Source organism: Anser brachyrhynchus (assembly GCF_964034855.1).
Source record: "Anser brachyrhynchus genome assembly, chromosome: 3".
Classification (NCBI taxonomy): domain Eukaryota; kingdom Metazoa; phylum Chordata; class Aves; order Anseriformes; family Anatidae; genus Anser; species Anser brachyrhynchus.
Genome location: NC_137696.1, coordinates 43,425,971 through 43,445,153, shown reverse-complemented (window position 1 = coordinate 43,445,153; position 19,183 = coordinate 43,425,971). Strand labels below are relative to the sequence as shown.

At 38.0% G+C, this 19,183-nt stretch overlaps 2 protein-coding genes across 5 annotated transcripts in view; one reads left to right on the top strand and one right to left on the bottom strand.

Annotated features, from left to right (window-relative positions):
• Nucleotides 1–4,140, bottom strand: part of OPN3 (opsin 3) — a 57,410-nt gene extending 53,270 nt beyond the window's left edge. For all 4 annotated transcript variants that reach the window (XM_080585184.1, XM_080585185.1, XM_080585186.1 and 1 more), the window contains exon 1: nt 1,846–4,140. In XM_080585184.1, the coding sequence (XP_080441310.1) occupies nt 1,846–2,197 (352 nt within the window). In that variant the 5' untranslated portion in view covers nt 2,198–4,140. The remainder of the gene's footprint in view (nt 1–1,845) is intronic.
• A 2,313-nt stretch (nt 4,141–6,453) lies between these two features.
• Nucleotides 6,454–19,183, top strand: part of WDR64 (WD repeat domain 64) — a 64,845-nt gene continuing 52,115 nt past the window's right edge. The window contains 3 exon segments of the mRNA XM_080587006.1: nt 6,454–12,686; nt 13,385–13,406; nt 13,408–13,507. Of these exon segments, the coding sequence (XP_080443132.1) occupies nt 12,539–12,686; nt 13,385–13,406; nt 13,408–13,507 (270 nt within the window). The 5' untranslated portion in view covers nt 6,454–12,538.

The following is a 19,183-nucleotide window of genomic DNA, read 5'->3' as shown; positions in this document are numbered from 1 at the left end:
ATATGGAAGCATTGGTATGTATAAAAGGAAACCTTAAGACTAGAAGTAACTTTATTGTGCTACTGACGAATTACAATATCCAAGTGAAATATTTTCTATTACTTTACATGGCAGCTGAACCAACTCAGAAATATCTGACACCTGAATTTAAGTGGTGCATTTACTCTCCACTTCCATGGGAAAGACTCCACACACAAACGTGCTTTTCTAATACATCATAAAAAATTCTTCTCACTGAAGCACACTGTGTGAGAGGAAAATAACATGACCAAGCACAGGAAGATGTGGTTTTGAAAACCAAAATGCTACTTGGATCATTCTGTAATTAAGACCTGTGAGTTTGCCTACTTTTCTTTGTAAATAAATTTTATATAAGAAAGCAATGCAGGAAAGCGTCAACATAAAATATAGTTATAGTGACCAAATATGACACTAAAAACCAAAAACGAGAAGACACATATGATCAAGCATTTTGCTTCCCAATTTATATCTCATTATTTCTATTTATTCCATCTTTGGAAGATAAGAGATGATTATTATGATTTTTTTTTCCCAATTACCCTTACAATACCTCTTATTTTTTGATCTATATACAAAATGCCTTCATCAAAAATTGTAAGTATAACACATAAGGGATAAAGATAGTAACTGAAAGATACTTAAATTCTCCTGTGTAAGCTTAGTGTTCAACTGCCTGGCCGAACCAAATGGCAAATGCCCAAGTTTCTCAAGTATTTGAATGGTCTGACTGATATAGACAGCCTTATGTTAGCTGGGTCCTCTAGTATTTCCCCTCCTAACACTAGGAAACAAATGTCTAAGAGCTGTGCACCATTAAAATCATTATGCAATACCAATGCCTGCACAAAGGTCTAACTACAGCCTGAATCCACCCTGACTCCCAAGATCCAAGATTTTTGCTACTCTATGCAGCAGAAGTCAAATGAATCACGAGGAATCACACACCTTCATCCCAGCAGCCGAACAAAAGCACACTTGAGCGTCACATGAAACAAAGATTAGGCAGGAAAGCTGCAATCCTTACAAGAGACATTAATTTACCTTAATAAATCCAATTTTCAGTGAACACACATTGTGTGAGCACATGCAGTAATCCACCTCTCATTTGTACACCTCTGCTAGAAAGAGAACTTTAAAATGAACTTTTTGTTCCTGACTAGCACTTGCCTTCACCATTATAAACACAATCCTGTTATTTACATCACCCCCTATCAGTAAATGAATGAATATCTACATTCCTTTTAACAGGCTGCATGTCTGTTAAATACACTGCTGGACTACATCCTACTTCTGTAAAGGTGAAGTATGAATCTCAGAAAAGAACACAGAGATGTTATTGGGGGGGGGGGGGGTTTGTGGTTTGGTTTGTTTGTTTTGGTGGGTTTGTTTGGATGAAACTAGTGGAAGTACTCCTACAGTGCTAAAAATCCCTTTTTCACAGGAAGCAGTGATTCCGCAAATAGCACTCTGTTACAACTGAAGGATAATACTTGAGTTTCACAGAGGGATAAAAAAAAAAATCAAGGTGCTGCCATGTTTGGGATAATTTTAGAGACAGAGAAGTCCAAACACTGGGGAGGCTGCACCCCTCCTGCTGTAAAAGGGCACTATTAGAGTAAGGCATCAATTTCCTATCAGTCCCACTGCTGCAGCTGTGCACGTTCCTTATTCAGAGGCTAAGGTATTTCCACCAGAAAACACAACCGCTCGTACCAAGTCCATCCATCGGACTGGGCTGGGGCTGAGGGACGGGACGGGACGGTTGGGACTAAGGGGGCGGCGGCTGGTGACAGGCGGGGAGGGGAAGGGAAAGGCAGCACCCACCGAAGAGGCTGTTGCTGAAGCCGTCCCAGACGCAGCCGGCGGCGTCCCAGACCCAGCGGCTCCTCAGGCAGGACATGAAGGTGAGGCTCACGCCGAAGACGGACACCAGCAGGTCGCTGAGGCTGATGTTGACGAGGAAGAGGTTGGTGGGCGTGCGGAGCCGCTTGAACTTGTAGTAGAGCACCAGTACCAGCAAGTTGTTGCACAAGCCCAGCACGCCGATGGTGGCGATGAGCAGCGCCAGCAGCTCGTAGGTGCCGGCGCTGAAGGGGGGCCGCTCGCCCGGCACCTCCTGCTCCTCCGCGGGGGGCTCCAGGCGGCTGGTGGCGACCGAGCCGTTCCCCCAGGGCATGGCTCACGGGCTGCCGGGACCCGGCCACAGCGGGGCTCATCCCCTCTGAGCTCCCCAGCACCCTGGCAGCCCGGTAACGAGGGCAGGAGGAGGAGGAGGAGGAGCCCTCTCCGCCTTCCCGCCCACGGAGGGGGAGCCCTCAGGCGGCGGAGCCGTTGCCCGGCCTGAGGTGCCGCCACCGGGCGGCCCTCAGCGGCTCCTTCTCAGCCCTGCCTGTCGGTGAGCAGTCTGGTCGTGACCGGGATGGGGCTGCTGCCCCAACGTGAAGTGTTCCGTGTGTTTCGGCTCCCTGAAGCTGCTTTCCTGAGCGCTCCCAGCCAGGTAGCTCTGTGTGGGGCAGTCCGGCTTTACGCCGTGCTTCAGGAAGAGGTAGAAACTGCTGAGCCGCTGTTTAGACTCCAGATGTTTCACCAGTGACACTACCCTCTCCTTCCCCTTTGTGGACGTAGTTTCTATTAAGACTGGCTTTTTTATTATTTGTTTTTCCCTAGTGAGTCTGAGTTAGCGGTCTTTGCTTATGCATCTAGGAGGAGCAGCAGAGGAGGAAGGTGCTTCCCCACAGCCCTCTGAGGTGGCTGTAGCAGCTGCATCTTCACAAAGCAACTGGCAGCATTATTTTTGCCCACAGATAAACTTATGCAAGTGAAAACTTTTTTTTTTTTTTTTGTCACACACCAGGCGAGTAAGTCATGTCAGGTACTGAAGCTAACACTATGAAGTCACCTATTTTTGCATCTTTGTTTCCAGTGTGTGTTGTGCGAAAATGGTGTAGAAGCCTGCCTTCCTACAACCGTAGCTGGTAGTAGTCAGAGAGTTGAAGTAACCCCCAGCTGTGCTAGGTTAGCTGTACTGTCTCCAAACTGAGCTTTTGTCCCTGAATATGTATGGCTGTAATTTTTGCTCAGCCAAGCTTCAGGCCTAACATACCTTGCCAGATGAAACATCAGTCTTCCCCACAGGAAGGCCTTCAGTTTGTTTGCTGACCCACACACACACATTCTTATTGGAAGGTAGGTGCATTGAGAACGCCGATGGGGGCCAGCCTTCACTGGGATCAGACAAAACTTTCAGTTTAGATCGCTTCTTAGTTCAGATTATTAAAAAAAAAAAAAAAAAAAAAAAAAGAAGAAGATCAGATATGTCAGCTATGGAAGCAATAGAATTTTCATAGAAATGTGGCCTGGCAAACAACACCTGCTTGTTTTGTGTTGTTTGTTTGTTTGTTTGTGTTTTCCCTCTGAACACAAATAGTGGTGTTAAGAGGGATGATAGGAGAATATGATTCCTTGTGGACTGAGACTGAAAACACTGGTAGTTGAGGTAGTTTTGATGTCTTTCAAGATGCCTACTTGAATACAAATTATGGGCTTGCAGTGGCAATTTTATATGACAAACTAGTGCTGTAATGCAATGGGTCAGAAAAGTAAAACACTCATTGAAGTAACCATTCTTATCAATATAAACTTTATTTACAATATTTTCAAATTCATCAAATATGATGTAATCGATAACTGAACCCTACTTTTAAAACGTATTTGTCTATTTCCTGATCACTGGTCTTCTGTCTTTCCTGTTTACAAAAGCAGTAGGAGCAGCCGCCTTTCTCAAATTAATTATATTTCCCCCATACACGCATCCCCCGCCCCCAAGAGATGGATTAATAGAACACGTGACTTCCTTCCAAAACTTCCAGTAACTGACCTGTGGCACCTCAGCATGTGCTTTAGGAGAAGCATAACTCTTTAGTTTCCTTTATCAGTAAAAGGGCATTACTTGTGCATAAACAGACCATGTGCAAAAATACCATATTATGGGTTGTTTTATAACCAGCTGCTGCATGGTAAAAGTCTCACAATAATAGTAAGACATGGCTGGGCCAAATTAATGATACACATTATTAAGAAGAAATCTCTACCTTCTGCCCTTAAAAGAAAGTCTTACATTGAGCGTGTATCTTATTTTTGCTGCATAAAATGAAAACAGAAAAAATCTGGTGAGGCACAGGGTAGAAATTTAGTGAGGAAATAAATAAATTTTAGACAATGTACTGCTCATCAGAAGATTCCATCATATACTCAGGGTTTCTAAGTAGTTTTTCAACTATAGCACCTGACAAAAGTACTCACTCTTATTTGTCTTCTGGATTTGTAGAAAATAAGAAAAAAAGAGTCCTGTATTATTAAAAAAAAAAAAAAAAAGTCCTTGCAAATCCCTAGGTGCTCCTAGATCACTTCTGCATTAGTTCTTTTAATGTGTTGTCCATTAAGTTAAAAGTACATGGAATGGTAGAATCCATTGGATGGAGATTTTCAGATGACCAGCATATATATATGTGTAGATATATGCTTACATATGTATAAGAAAAAATAAACACTAGCTATTGAAATAATGCTTCAAAATTAAAAAGTTCGTAGTTATCTGGGTCTGACTTTAGAAGTTCCCTGACTTGGCTGTATTTAGACATTGAAATGTTTCAGGACATCAGAGCACTGAGTGTCAGTCACATTAGAGGTGAAGAATGAAGCAGAGTGCTCTCTAACCTTGTGTAGAAGTAGAAATACAAACACTGTGGTACTGACCATGACTCCCAGTCCTAACGATACCATCAAACATGTCAATATTTTCAAAAAATGAGAACACTGGGTGGTGGAAGACAAGTGTTTTAAGCAACTTGAGACATCTTTAATTTCCCATTTGTTCATTACCTTATATTTTGCTTTCACTCATTTTCTTTATTATTTCTCCTTTATTTTCTGCTAGCATGTCTTTCAATTCACAGGCTGTTTCCCATCTTTTGTGACAAGCAGTGTGAGAAGAGAGGCTTTTGTCCATACTCAATACATTTGTTTCAGGAATCAAATGGTGCTGGGATTTTGTTTCTTGTTTTGAACTCTCTAAAACTTATTATTTCAAAGAGTATGTTAGACAGCTAGACTGCAGTTTCTGAAAGAAACTAAGTAAATAAATGACTACCAGTCTTCAGCTTTTTAATTAGGATTTTTACAGCCTTCTGCTGGTATTTTATTTCTTATATATTCTCTTTGCTATTCTTTAGCTTTAAAGGCAGATAAAAAACAAATGATTATTCACTGGATCTATATATAGCTGCAACACGTATCTATAGCACAAGGAAGAGTTTATGGACAGAAACCTTTTATCTGTTCACAACCACTTGGCGTTTAAAAAGGGCTTTATTTTAGCTCTACATCTGCTGATAATGCAACATATGAGAAAAAAAATGTGCAAGCTTAATGGCTAAAGTTAAAAATTAGGCCTTGATCGTACAGAATTTGTAATCCTAGCTATACAATCTAGTCTGTATTGGGATATGAACTTTAAATCATAGAACAGGCTGGGCAGAAAAGTTGCAAGAAACTGAGAATACTCTGAACTGGGAAAAGAGGTTGGCTCAAATACAGTTCACTGAAGCAAGTGCAAGTGCTTGCAGCAGGGACATGACCCAAATGGGTAATCCTGGAAGGTGATGAGGTGCTGTTGGAGCACCTGTGCTGAATCTGGAAGTTCACTGCAGCATGTACAGTGACCTCTGAGCTCTAGTATACCTGGCAGGTGTACAAATAGCTGTACTAGCTGCAGGTGCAATTCATCTCGCCTGAATTATATATTTAAAAGTTAAACACTTAAAGCCAGTAAGATGAATCATTGTCTTAGAGTGTTTATTTTTTTCACTAGTGACTGGTTTATCAGGTTACTTTAGATGCCTAAGTTATGTGAGATGAACTTCATCTTAGTAGTACAAACCTGTGTGGTACTGCAGTATGTGCTCAGGTGGCAGATGCATACTGATGCCTCCTTCGTGCCTGTTTCTTGCTATGTAGATTAAAATAAGTGGTGATATATACCTTCACATACCTGCCCTGGATGTATAAACACAGCTCCTAGGGCAGCTTGAACCCTAACCACTAACATTGTAAAGCCGAATCAGACCAGTAGCATCACATTGTACAGCAATAACCCTGTGAAATTCAGCTGTGATATAAAATGCTTATTTTAAAGGAATGACTTTCCAGAGGAGTTTATTTCTATGCTGCAGCTTCTCATTAATATGATAAACAGGCAGTGAAAGAGATAACAAAATCACTGGCCTGTTTTCATTTACCAGAATCCAACATGTAAATCATAAATATTGCATAAGAAATATGATTTTTTAAATTATCATCTCAAGCTGGTGTTAGTGACACAGCAGACCAAACATATTTTGCAGCAAGTAGTGTGATATTGCTTCTGTGGTGATAATAGGGCTAAGACAAAGTGAAAAGTGAAGTCAGTAGAAAAGAGAGTGAGCTAATGTAAATATGAACTTGATAGCACCCCTTCAACACTGTTTCAGGGGAGAACTTTTATTTTTTCTCTATGAAGAGTTGATTTTTCAAACTCCCTACTGGTCAGGGAGGAGATCAGATGCTCTGAACTCAAGCAACTCAGCCCTGACTTGCCTGCAAACACAGACAGGTTTGTGGGGATTTTTTTTTTAATTATTATTATTTTTTTGCAGCTGGGGTTGATCTAGACCACAACCAGAGACTGAACCCAAGTCTCCCACATGCCAGAGCCCAGAGCCTCTTTAAGGACAACTCAGGTCATTTTAGAGCTATTGTGCTTTCTTTTGGACTGTCATTTTACTTGGTGACGATCTGTCTTTAAGTTAGACTATCAGAAAAGATGACTGGCAACCTGGTAGCAGGCAGGGAATAAGATCTATCACTTTTTGCTGGTTTGTCTTCTGCAGTAGCTTAGGGTTATTTGTTTTGAACTGGCAAGGTACATGGTCAGAATTTTAAAACTAGCATACATTTTCATAGACTTCTGATAGTTCTTGAGATCAGATTGAAAATGATTGATTTTTCTAATGAGCTGCCAATCCAGCAATGAGTTGGCTGTAGCTGTTCTTTGTGCCTGCTGTACAAACTATCATTAACTTTGTACTGATCTGAGAATTTACCAATCGAGAGCAATCTGACTGCATAGTAAGAACGGCAGAGTTGGGAGGTTTGACTTCTGAATGTATGTTAACTCTACCATATTCCATATCCAATGCTTTTCACAGTATCAGTAAGGGAGACAGGAAAGAAAATGCTTTTTATTCATTTAATGCTACTGTAGACTTACTAATGCAAGGACTTCCTGTTACTCATCAATTTAATACTGAATTTGCCTCTTAGACTTAGCTTATCTTCTAATGTAGTTCCTCTCTTCTCTACTTTTGTTTGTCAGTCCATTCAGTCATCACATCTTATTTGAAAATTGTGCTGTACATTTTTTGGAGTTTAAGCATCGAAGACAACAGAATTAGCTGGTACCGAAAACAGTGGTACTTTATTTGGGATTTCCACATATTTAGATTGTGCTGTATAACAAGAAATCCCTTGGTTGCAAGAGAACAAAATACAGTTTTCTGTTCTTAACCTTTCCATCCTGTTAATTGAGAAATGAGAATATAATGTCATGTCATACAAGCTTAGATGATGCAGAATGGAGAAATTAGTCAATAGGACACACTGCATAACAAGGGTTCAACTTGAAGCTCCATAAGAAATACACCATATCTCTAGCCAAGATACAGTATCCAACCAACCACCAAGTGTCTTGACACACAAGTGAAACATTTTCCTTTATAATGGCTGGAGAATTACTGTAGAAACTAGCAAAAATGCATCCTCAAGCTATCCCTCCCTTTACCAGGAGTCAGTGCTGCTTTTCTCTGCACAATTCGCTTCCTTATTATAAACAAAAGATGTACTCACAGTGGTTGAGCAGGAATACCCAGCAACTTTTGTCCTCTTCCCAGTGGAAAAGATAGAATTTCAACCAGTTGAGTTATCCATGTAATAAGTTAGGCAGCATATCTTGAAACTTTCCCCAAAGAACTATATATTTCATGCAGAGACTTACATGCATTATTTCCAGTAACTTCATTCAATATCAAATTTACTTTTGTTCACTGCTGTTCACATGATTTTTTCCAAGTGTGTGTGATGACTATGGTCTTTCTCTGTTTTTGAAGAAGTGGTTTTGTTATTCTTGAAACATGGCTGATCACTGTCAATCCTTTAGATAGACACAAAATATATACAATACAATTCCTCCTTTCCTTTCAACCACAGAATATCCACAGAGCAGAAATTCCACGTGCAGCAGTTCAAGCAAGCCTTGAGCAATGAGCCTGTCATCCACCTTGGGTGAAGTAATAGAAAAGGTGATGTGGAGATAAATAGCCAAAGAACAATACAAAGAAACTGATCAATATAGTCTAGTAAAAAGTGGATCTAATGAATAGACTGAAGTTTATTGTTTGAACAGAGTGCCAATTTGCTTAATGTTGTATTGCATAGCAACATGGTTTCAGCATTTTTTTTAAGAAACTGAAAAGCTGAAAAATGCAGAAAAGAATCACAAACATTATTTTGAGACCTGAAGGAAAATGTTGGAGTAGGAGGTACAGAATCCAATGTATTTTAATTAACAAGAGAAAAATGGAGAAGTAATTCAGGTATAAGGGCTCCTGGTAGGAGAATATACCAACTATTTCTCTAAATCACTGAAGACATTACAAAAACTGTCTAGTGGAAGCTGAAGCCACACAAATTCAAATGAGAGTTTTAAAGTTTAACAGTATGAGCAATTAACCTTTGGAACAAAAGTGATGGATTCTCCATGTCTTGGTGTCCACATCTGAAAACTGGATACCTTTCTGCAAGTTACGCTCTAGAAAAACATTGTTGGGATAATTATAATGATAAATGGCTGATATTTAAAGATCTGTGATACAAGGGGAGTGAAAGTAGAAGATCTAATCATCCCTTCTGGATTTAAATGTTATGAATTCATGGTGCCTTCCTTAAATTCGGGAGCAAGAATGCTAATTAAGGTCAATGGATATTTTGGCCTGCCTATTCTAATCAGATTTTCTCGTCCAAAAAATCAACCATCTGCTTAGTAAAGCAGTTACATCTTCACTGGTATTAAGAAAAAAAAAAAAAAAAAGAAAAATCTAGGATTTTGTAAATTACCTGGATGAGGGGAATAAAAAGAGGAACAACTTTTCTATCTTCATACAACTTTGTGTTCTATTTTTTTTTTTGAATGACAGAAGATACCAGTTTCTATTCATTATCACTAATGTGCTTCCCTGAAGTACCTTGGAGTTTTGTTGATCATGAAAATATGTAATTGCATTAATGAATGTGAATTAGATCAATGAACAAATGTGAAATTTGCTTAAGCATGGCAAATGCCATGAACTATTTTGCTCACCTTCAATTATAGTTCATTTACATTTGTTATGCCAATGACATTCCTGTAAATCTACAGTGGATGTGGGAGTAGTGTGATAATCAGAGACATGGCAGAATTTAATGTCAGCAGAGTGTGTGTTATAAAATGGGCTGCGGATATTGCACGTTTTAAAATGTGGACATTAATTATGAGGATTTGTAATACTTTAAAACAAGTAATTCTGGGTTGGGATGTTGTTCCTGTTTTACAGGCAAATTTTAGCAACCTGATAAAGTTAACAAGACAGAAATGTTCATCCGACTTGGAATTAGTACATACTGCCTTCACTTGACAGTGTTAGAAATGGTAAGCCTCTACAATTTACAAAATGTTATCAAGCATAAGGGGTCAGATTCACTAAAAGTTCACAGAGACTGAAAGCTGATCATCTGAGTTGTAATGCAGAACCCTGAGCAAGATAACTAGCTTCCATATGCACAGAACCTACAATTATAACAAGATCCAAAATAATTAACATACTAATTATTGGTATCTAAAGCCTTTTTTTTTTTAACTGTCTAGTCAATAGATACTATTCTTTGAGGAAAGCTTTTAACATCATTCTTTTTACTTCATTCTGAACCATTCTTTTAAGACAGCTGTTTACATCATTACTTTTCAAAGAATGAATGAAGCTTGATTCTTTAGAATATTCCCACAAGAAGTGGTACTCATCCTTTATTCAGTAGTCACAACGATACTCACTCAGGAGACAAGATTTAGATTTGATTCTCTTTCAGCCAGAGGAAAAATAAATTAACTTTTCCAGCACTCCAGTAGGATACCCTAGGGTTCCACTATCCAGTAAAGAATTTAAGATGTGGTGGGATGGAAAGACAATGCAAATATAACACAGGTTTTGGTGCTTTCACAATGATTTTGATTGGTCAGTGAGTGCTCTGGGCTGTCACTTTTCAAAAAAAGTGGTAGCTGCAATTTTGTTTTCTGAACAGCCCCATCCTGCTTTTAAGTTGCTTTGAAAACTGCAAACAGACAGAAGTTCTTGGGTCACTGTGGTATAGGAATATCTGACTTTAAGGTCCTGACTTTAAGGACTGAACTTAGGCACAAGTTAAATGTGGACCCTTTTCAAAACAGGAACCGTCTAATACATATTGCTGAATTTCGGCCAGACACATGCTAATAGCCAGCACTTAATCTCTGTGATCATTATTTGTATGTTAAGAGAAAGAAAGAAACAATAACTTAACTGGAAGTTAAGGAAGGAGATAAGACGGGTGATTGGAAAAAAAATAAAAAGTCAAGGTAGTGCTCAACAAAGACTTTAATGAATTTCACAATATAGGAAAATCATCAAATAGGAAATAAACACTCAAGATATGTTGAGTTTTCACTGGTATGGGTGCAGTACTATGGCACCTAAGCGAGGCAAGCAGAGCAGGTCTGTTGGCAGCAACCACAATCAACAAACAGTCCAGAACAATGCAGTGACAAGACAGGACCAAGATCAAGTCAGCAAGCACCATCAACAAACTAGGCTTAGTTGGAAGAAACCTACTTGCAGCATAGCTATGTAAGGGCTTAAATAAAGCTCATAGGCCAAAGGGCAGTGAGAGGTCCCAGGTGAGGCTGTTCGGTCAGGTAAGGCCCATTGATGGATGCAGGGTGCTGACAGGTAACAAGATTCTCAACTGACACAAGAGTAATGGGTGTGTTGCCCTTTGTAAATACATGTAGCACTAAATCTGAAATGGTGACACTAGTAGATGGATTGGCTTGGACTGGGTAGCTTTTTCCCCCTTGTGTGTTGCACAGAAAAAATAAAAACAGATGAAAATATTTATAGAAGGCATTGTTCTGGCTTGCATTTTCCAAGAGCTTTTCCAGTGTATAAAGTAATCTAACAAAACTAATAGGAGACAGTAAACAAAAGTACGTGTAGCTTCTAACAAGCAAAGGAAGTTAGTGTAAATGGCTGTCAGAGCTTAAGGAAGAGGAAATTGGACAGCTGAAAATACTAAAATTCCACCAGTCCATCAAGGGATTTCTTGCAATCTTAATCATAATGACATATGCAATAAATAAATAAATAAAGGTTTCCTGCAGAGTAATTGGGTTTCTGGGTAGATCCATTGGAAGTTCTATTTTACTGAGTAGGGATTTTTAATATAATAAAACCAATGACAAAGCATAAATTAAAGAAATGGAGAGAGATGTACTAACGAAGCAAATATTTAATGTCACTCCCAAGTACTAGCTGTCAAAAAGTGCTTTTCTAGTTCTTTTCAACTTGAGTTGTCCTCTTTGTATTACATGAATAATTTCAAAACATAACATCCCTGATAAAATGCTTTTATTACTGGAAAACCGGGCACCCCCACGTAATTGAGATCTCTGGCCAGGCCTTACAAAGAGTAGAACATGCCAGAATATCACCAGACTGCTCTCAGTTCTCCTATCACCTAGCAAATATAAAAACAGAGCTGGCTCCATCATTCTTCACCAAATAATGTGTGGATCCAAGGAACTCCACAATAGCAGCTGTTCCTAATTGCAAGAGTTGGTGTGCAGCTTTTGGCAAAGTCTTGAAGATAATCCAAAGCATAGAAAGGTGGTATAATCTTCCTTCCTCCTCACTCAGTAGAAAATTATGAAAGATAGTATGAACTTGCAACAGCTAGTTTCAAAGGTATATTCTTACCAGAGAATATCTTCTATTGCTAAATCATTGCCAGCTGTAGCAGAACTGAACCCTTATGAGATCCTTGCCTGGCTCTTGAGGTGAGAAAGATCACACATGTTCAGTCACCAATTGCAACAGACTCCAGGAACTAATCTCACTTGCCAGGTTATTACTGATAATGGTATGTGACATAGGGTTGCTCAGTGAGTAGAATTCTGTGATGTAATGGGAGGTTGTGACACCAACAGTTCACTAGCATGTTTTCCAGCTTGAGATGCTAAACCAGTCACCTCTTTCTTGTTATATATGCCAGTCATGCAGCTACATCTCATATGATCTCATGTGAACCATGCTGTAAGAAGAGTCCTTCTTCCTACCTTGTTGCCTTCTCTTAATAAAGGATGTCTGAAAAGGATTGTGATAACGAGAGTTGCTCTGCTCTTAACGTGCCAGATTTCAAGAATGCTTTGAAGGAGTTCCAGAAACTAGTTGAAAAAACAGTAACACAGAAGACAGAGGAAAGATTAGGCTTGTATATTAAAGATGATGGTAAGAGATACTCTTTCTGATTGAAAAGTGTAATTTTCTTATTGAGAATATGTGTCAGCAACAAAACTGTAGGAAAGACATCAAATTAACGTTCAAACTATGACTTCTTGACTGTTACAGGAAACAGATTGCTGTGGGAGAGTGTTTTTCACCTCCTTGTAGGACTTTTGGACAAATTACAATGCTGTGGTAATTGTTCACAAAGTATAACTGGCAGAGTTGCCACATCTACAAGTCATCATTTCTGTGATGTTTCTAGTGATCTGTAAAAGCACAAAATGATGAATTACGTAAATCCGATTTCTTGATGGTAAATAATCAGGGCAAAGGTTTGTTTTTTTCAATTCTAGTGGCTATTATTGCATGAAAGGATAAACTTTATCCCAGCACACCTTTCAGGTTCATTTCAACAAACCAGAATTGTGTTATGGAAGTAAGGGAAGAAAAGAAGAGCTGAGAATTTTTCAGATATTCTTTTATCTGTTTCCTGTCATGTGTTGCAAATCACGTGGTTTTAAAAAGTAAGACTGAACAATTTTTTTTATTATTTTTTTTTTGCAAAATGCTTTAATGAATACAGTATGAGAAGATGAGATTTGCACGTTTTTGATTTTGAAGGAGAAATAAAACAGGAGGTAGAGGACAGAAGCTGTAACTTGCCAATTTTTAACTCTGTGGATATTGTTCTTTGTATCCAGATGAGGTAGACTATGATAAGTTCCACACAGACACTTTTTAGCCCAGAAGTTAAGAATCATAATGTTAAAGCCTTTTTCAAGAAGATTAGCAACAACCTTGATGCAAGAACAGAATGGTGTGAGGTAAGGATTTTTAATATTTTATTAAATATATGCAACTAACTGGAATCATAAAAGGTAGCAATATTTACCTTCTGATTACATGTCATACATGATTCTTTTATCTCTCTATGTCACAATAAGAGCAGTCTCGTTATTATTTATTCTGGCTATCGTTCAGTTGTTAAAAAAAAAGAGAGAGAAATAACTTGGAATATAGATGTGCCTTTGAAGCTAAAAAAATAGATAAAAAGTATTGTGTGGGTTGATCTAGGCAAAAACAAAATTGAAGAACTGTCTTGGCATACCTCATTTGTGGCTTCGTTATCGTGTTCAAGAAGTGATATTTAATTACAACAAGCTGAGAAAGAGGCTCCATGTTTATTTTTACTCTATTAGTAAACAGTTTAGAAACTTGTACTTATCTGTTGATTAAATGCAAGATTCCAGGGAAGACATTTGAAGATAGGAGGGTAAATCTATCCTTAGGAATTTTTCTTGTGAAATATGAGTGGTAATACCTATTCTGTAACCTGATACACTTTTATCAATGGCTTGAGAAATGAAGGAGATAACACTAGTTTAGCTCTTTATAGCTTGTGTTATTCTGTGTGCTATGCTATTATTAACTTTAGTCTAAGTCAGAAAAATCCTATTGTCCTAGTACCGAAACCTGGTATGTGAAGCTTGAGCATCAGAAGATCTGGTTTGGTGGAAGTAGAAGTTGTAAATATGAAAATAATCCCCAAAGCTACCCCTAACCTATTTCACTACAGTAGGAGCTTGCTCTTTCAGGCCATTATGTCAGTGAAGGTTTAAGTATGGCAGAGCTTTGCTGACCTCTGCCTTTTCCCCCATTTTGACATGGTTAAGCAGCTGAGTATTTTGCAAATGACAGTGTTGTCTCTACAAGTTTTTAGCTAAGAGATTCCCTGAACTGGATTTTCTGGTAACTATCTCTGGCTAATTTCGGACTTCTAAATATGTTGCATAAAATAGCTTAACACATTGGAGAATCCAAGCTGTTAATTCTAGCAGATTTTTAAGAGCAATATTTGTTCGTACTGTGCTGGTTACAGCATCAGTTCTAGTATTAGTAATAATAATAATAATAATAATAATAATAATAATAATAATAATTGGAATTAAATTAATAAAGCCTGTGTAAATTACATTTTCATTTGTAGGTGAATTACGCTTCTTTCCTACAATGATGTTCCTGTTCGGTACATCATCAGCTGAGCTTGCAAATCTAAATTCTTAAACTTTATGCTACATTGGTTATGTGAGTTTGAGGAAGTTGGCCCCTGTTCTCTCTAGGATTCTTGAACCTATTATGTTGATGCACATGAATGCATGATGAAGAATGACCTAACTAAATAAAAACATTTTTCCTGCTTGCTTTGTAAAAGAGCACTGAGCTGTCTACCAGAACAGCTTATCCTCAAGTAAAGTTTGATATTCCAGATTACTGACAAGGCAGCAGGATTTAGATCATGGACCCTGAGGGTAGAAATCAATATGTTCAGGTCTTCTTCTGAACTACTTCACTGATAAGCATTAGCCTCAGGCATCTTGACAAAATGCAAATATCGTATGACTACAGTATGCAATTTGTGCCCTGAGGATAAGTCTGTCTTTAGCTAGACCATCTCAAATCTTTCCTCTCCTTCATCTCCTTCTTCTTTTCTCAGGGATAAATCTGCCCCTTACTTTAGATGGGAAGCACTAGAGCTATGCCACCATTTTAGTAGAGATTTTTGTAACCGGAAAATTATTGAAGTCTGTAAGTGAGTGAGATAATCCATTTTTCTGTCCCTAATAGTGGTAAACAGCAAATCCTGGCAAAAAGAGTGTAATAATTAGTTAACTAGATCTGGTTTACCCCTCTCAGCTTCTGACAGCATATAGCTTAAGCATTTTCTGCAGCAGACTTGCAGATGCAGTCTGTGCTTAATATCCCTTGATGGACTTTTCATCTATCTGTCTGTAAATTACTTTTGAATCCATCAAAAAAGGATGCTTCCATAGCATCCACATTTTTATATATTTTATGAAAAATACTTTTTCTCATTTCTTTTAAACGTGGTGGTCTATTTTTCAGAGAGTTCTGAGAAATTATGAATGCTTGCTCTAGTGAAGTGTCTTAATAAGATGTTTACCATGGATAGAGTTCCAAGCAACTGTTGTACAAAAAAAATATATATATATATATTATTTTTACATTGTTAGAGCCAATCTGTATCAAGAGCATCCATGATCAAATGCTAAGACAAGATTTTTTGTTTTGTTTTCTGCCTGAAGATGGGCAGTTGGGACATAAGGTCTAGCACACAGTAACTATCCTGTGACAGCATAGGTGACAAGTCCTTGCTGGTCTTTAAGCCAGAAGGCAAGGTATTACTGAGTGATTAATTCATTAGCATATTTCCATTTTACATTACAGTGGAACATCACATTATTTTTGTGAATGTTGAAGATACCCAACACCTGTTCTTTGCATTTTATTAACAACTGCTATGAAATAGTTTCCTAACACCGTCCTAAAAACAATGTGTTTGGTCTTTTCTGTTTAATAAGCTTCTTTATGAGAAGATTTCTGGTTAATTCCTCTCTTAACATTGTTCTTACTTGCAATGTCACCTAACTCACAAACTTTGCTTGTCAGGCATTAAAATTTTTCTTCAAGGAGAGCCTGAGGAAAATTTATGGAATCATTATCTGTAGAGGACATCAGATATCATGTAACTGCCTTCTAGTGAATTTGACTGTAAGCTCTCTTTATCAGACAAAACTTTAGGCCACATCCATTTCCTCTCTTACTAATTCACCTTGTGAGATGTAAATTTGAAATCTTTTTCTTTGCATGTCATGTACTTGCATGTCACCCTTACTTACTCTTCTTACTTCTTCCTTACTTCCTCTCTAAACACAAGAGGATACTTAAAGATGAAGTCCTGGCTTTGCTCAGCATTTCTTTGAAACTCACTAAAAGAACAGGGAAAGAAAAAAAAAAGAAAAAAGAAAAAAAAGAAAGAAATTTGCAGATTTGCTGGTACATGTTGTACAAGCTGAGTTCTTGAAATAGCCAGCTGCCATCAGACATGAGGTAATGCTTCATTACAGCCCTAGTCAAATTCTCATATGATTCAAAATCCTCTACTTCATTTCAAACTTCTTGCTTCTCCTTGTATGGGAGAGAAGAGAGAGGTGACAATCTCTTGTGTAGAGGTGACAAGCTAGACATATATACTATAAAGAGTATGATATGCTCTACGGGCATAAAGTGGAGACAGCTGAGAAAACTAATTCTGAATTCATGCTGACTGTCAGGCTGAGCCAACCCTTTGTTTAGGAAAGCAGAGCAACAGCAAATTATGTTCAGGCCCTTTACCTAATAAGATAACTGAAGAAAGATCTGCTTCTTTACTAGAGTAGTGTCTTTTACTGCAGATTCTTACTTGAGTTTCCAGTACAGTCAGGCTAATTACCTAGGTTACATAATTACTTTTAATTCCTGGAGCTGTTGGCTAAATTGATCATATGCTTAAATAATGTTGGTGAAGATATTCAGAAAAAGGAGGGAAATATGATTCGAGGTACAGAATTTTTAGTACATTAAGCGCAAGAATTGATAACAACTGATGCACTCCGCATCTTTATTAATGAAGGAACTAAAGAACCAAAGAAACCTGGAAATGTCATACAAAGTTTCTTCATCAGCCAAACCATGTTTAAGATAGCAAAAGGATCAACGTTAATTGATCTCCTTCAATAAAAGTCTCCTTCAAGCTCATCTTTTTCACTTCTTAACATTTAAAGATGTGCATAATTACTTAGTGGCAAGGACAATAGATTTTTTTTTTCTTCCACCCATATTTGTAGCCCCTACTCTTTTTTATTTTACTTTTCTAAAGTTTACTGTATTTAACACTTGAACAGCCTAAGTCCCATTTGCTTTTCTCATCCTCCTTAGGCTTTTCTTTCAAGTGAAACTTTTTCAGGAAAAAAAGAAGACAATTTCTGTCTTGCATGATTAAAGAACTATTGAAATAGTAATTGGCCTTTTAAGAGACTGGAAACTATTCCGGGTATTCTACTTGAAACCGGCTGCTGTTTTATAGAGATGGTGAAATAGATATGTCTCCCTTAATTGATACATTCATTCTTATAATATTCATTAACCTACTAGTTATGTTAGACAACTCACATTTATAATCTGCAATTTAGACATACTATTAATTACCCCCTGTGAAAAATGGAAGTAGCTTCCTTTTTATCACTTATTTTTTCAAATGAATCATCAATAATGGTTACTTTCTGTAACATTCTAAATAGCCATCGTGTCTTCTGCCATCTATGCTCCAATTCTCAAATTTTTTCTACAAGGACTATATTTCATCCCTGTTCTCCTGAATTCCCCCGCTGCTTTTGGCACTGCTGATCATTTCATTTATCTTGAAAGTCAAGGAAGAGGCATACATGTCACTTTGTTCCTTTGATATTTCTCTTTTTATTATCTCTGTCTCTCTCTTCCTTCCCAGAACTCTGTCCCTGACCCTTTGTTTCTCTTTTCCTGCTCTCACAAATACAAACTTTTCAAATTTGCTTCTCCATATCTGGCCTCTCTTTAGCTTGACAAAATCTGCAGGATGTGTTTCTGTGACCTAAAAGATCATGGAATGTGACTATTTCTACTCCTTTATCTTTTTGGTGTTTCTCTTTTTCGAGTACTTCCATTTTCAAGGGTGTCCTAAGTTCCCTGAACTCCACAACAGCGTGCCCCTACTCAACACTTTTTTATTACCAAAAAAAAAAAAAAAGTGTAATTTTAAATCTTCTCTTTAATCACATTAGAGTCTACTTTTAGTCATTCACTGTCTCCAAAATTTCGAAGACCTAGGTGACCTAACGGGTGTCATTTATCAGTTGTCAGCTGACTTGAAAAACTGACCTCTGCATTCGTTCTCCAAAGGTAGCCGACACTTTGAAAGCTCCATTTTTAGTGGCAATAATGAAAGATATGTAAATTGTATTTTGCATCATATTTTATTCTCTCTGTCAACCTCTGGTATGGGATGGGGTTTATTGGGATCCCTTTCTCCATGTCAGCAGAAGCCATTTTTGCTGCTGTAAGGGATTTCTAAGATGTTCCTTGTTTAAGCAATGTTCTGCCTGCTGGGCAGTGACAGTGGACTCAGCAGTGACCTGATACAAGGTTATCATTTTAAAAAAGGTTATCATTAAAAAAAAAAACTACTCCCACCAAAAACTTATTCCCTGGAAAGGTGGAGGGCTTGTTCTCCCTTACCTGAAAAAAAAAAAAAAAAAAAAAAAAAAAAAGGAATATCTGCTTAAAAGAAAAAGGGCACTCCTATCTTTCAAGAAGGCTGAAAGGAAGGATCAAGGGAACTACAGGATGTTTAGCCTCACCTTAATCTCTGGTAAAGATGACAGAGCAACTAATTCTGGAAAACATTTCCAAACGCATACAGGACAAGAAGGTGACTGGGAGTAGTCAGCATTGGTTTACAAAGGGGAAATCGTGCTTAACCAACCTGATGGCTTTCTACAGTGACATGACTGTCTATAAGGGGAGAGCAGTGGATGACATTTACCTTGACTTTAGCAAGGGTTTTGACATTGTCTCCTATAACATATTCTTAGACACGCTGATAAAATGTGGGTTAGTTCAGTGGG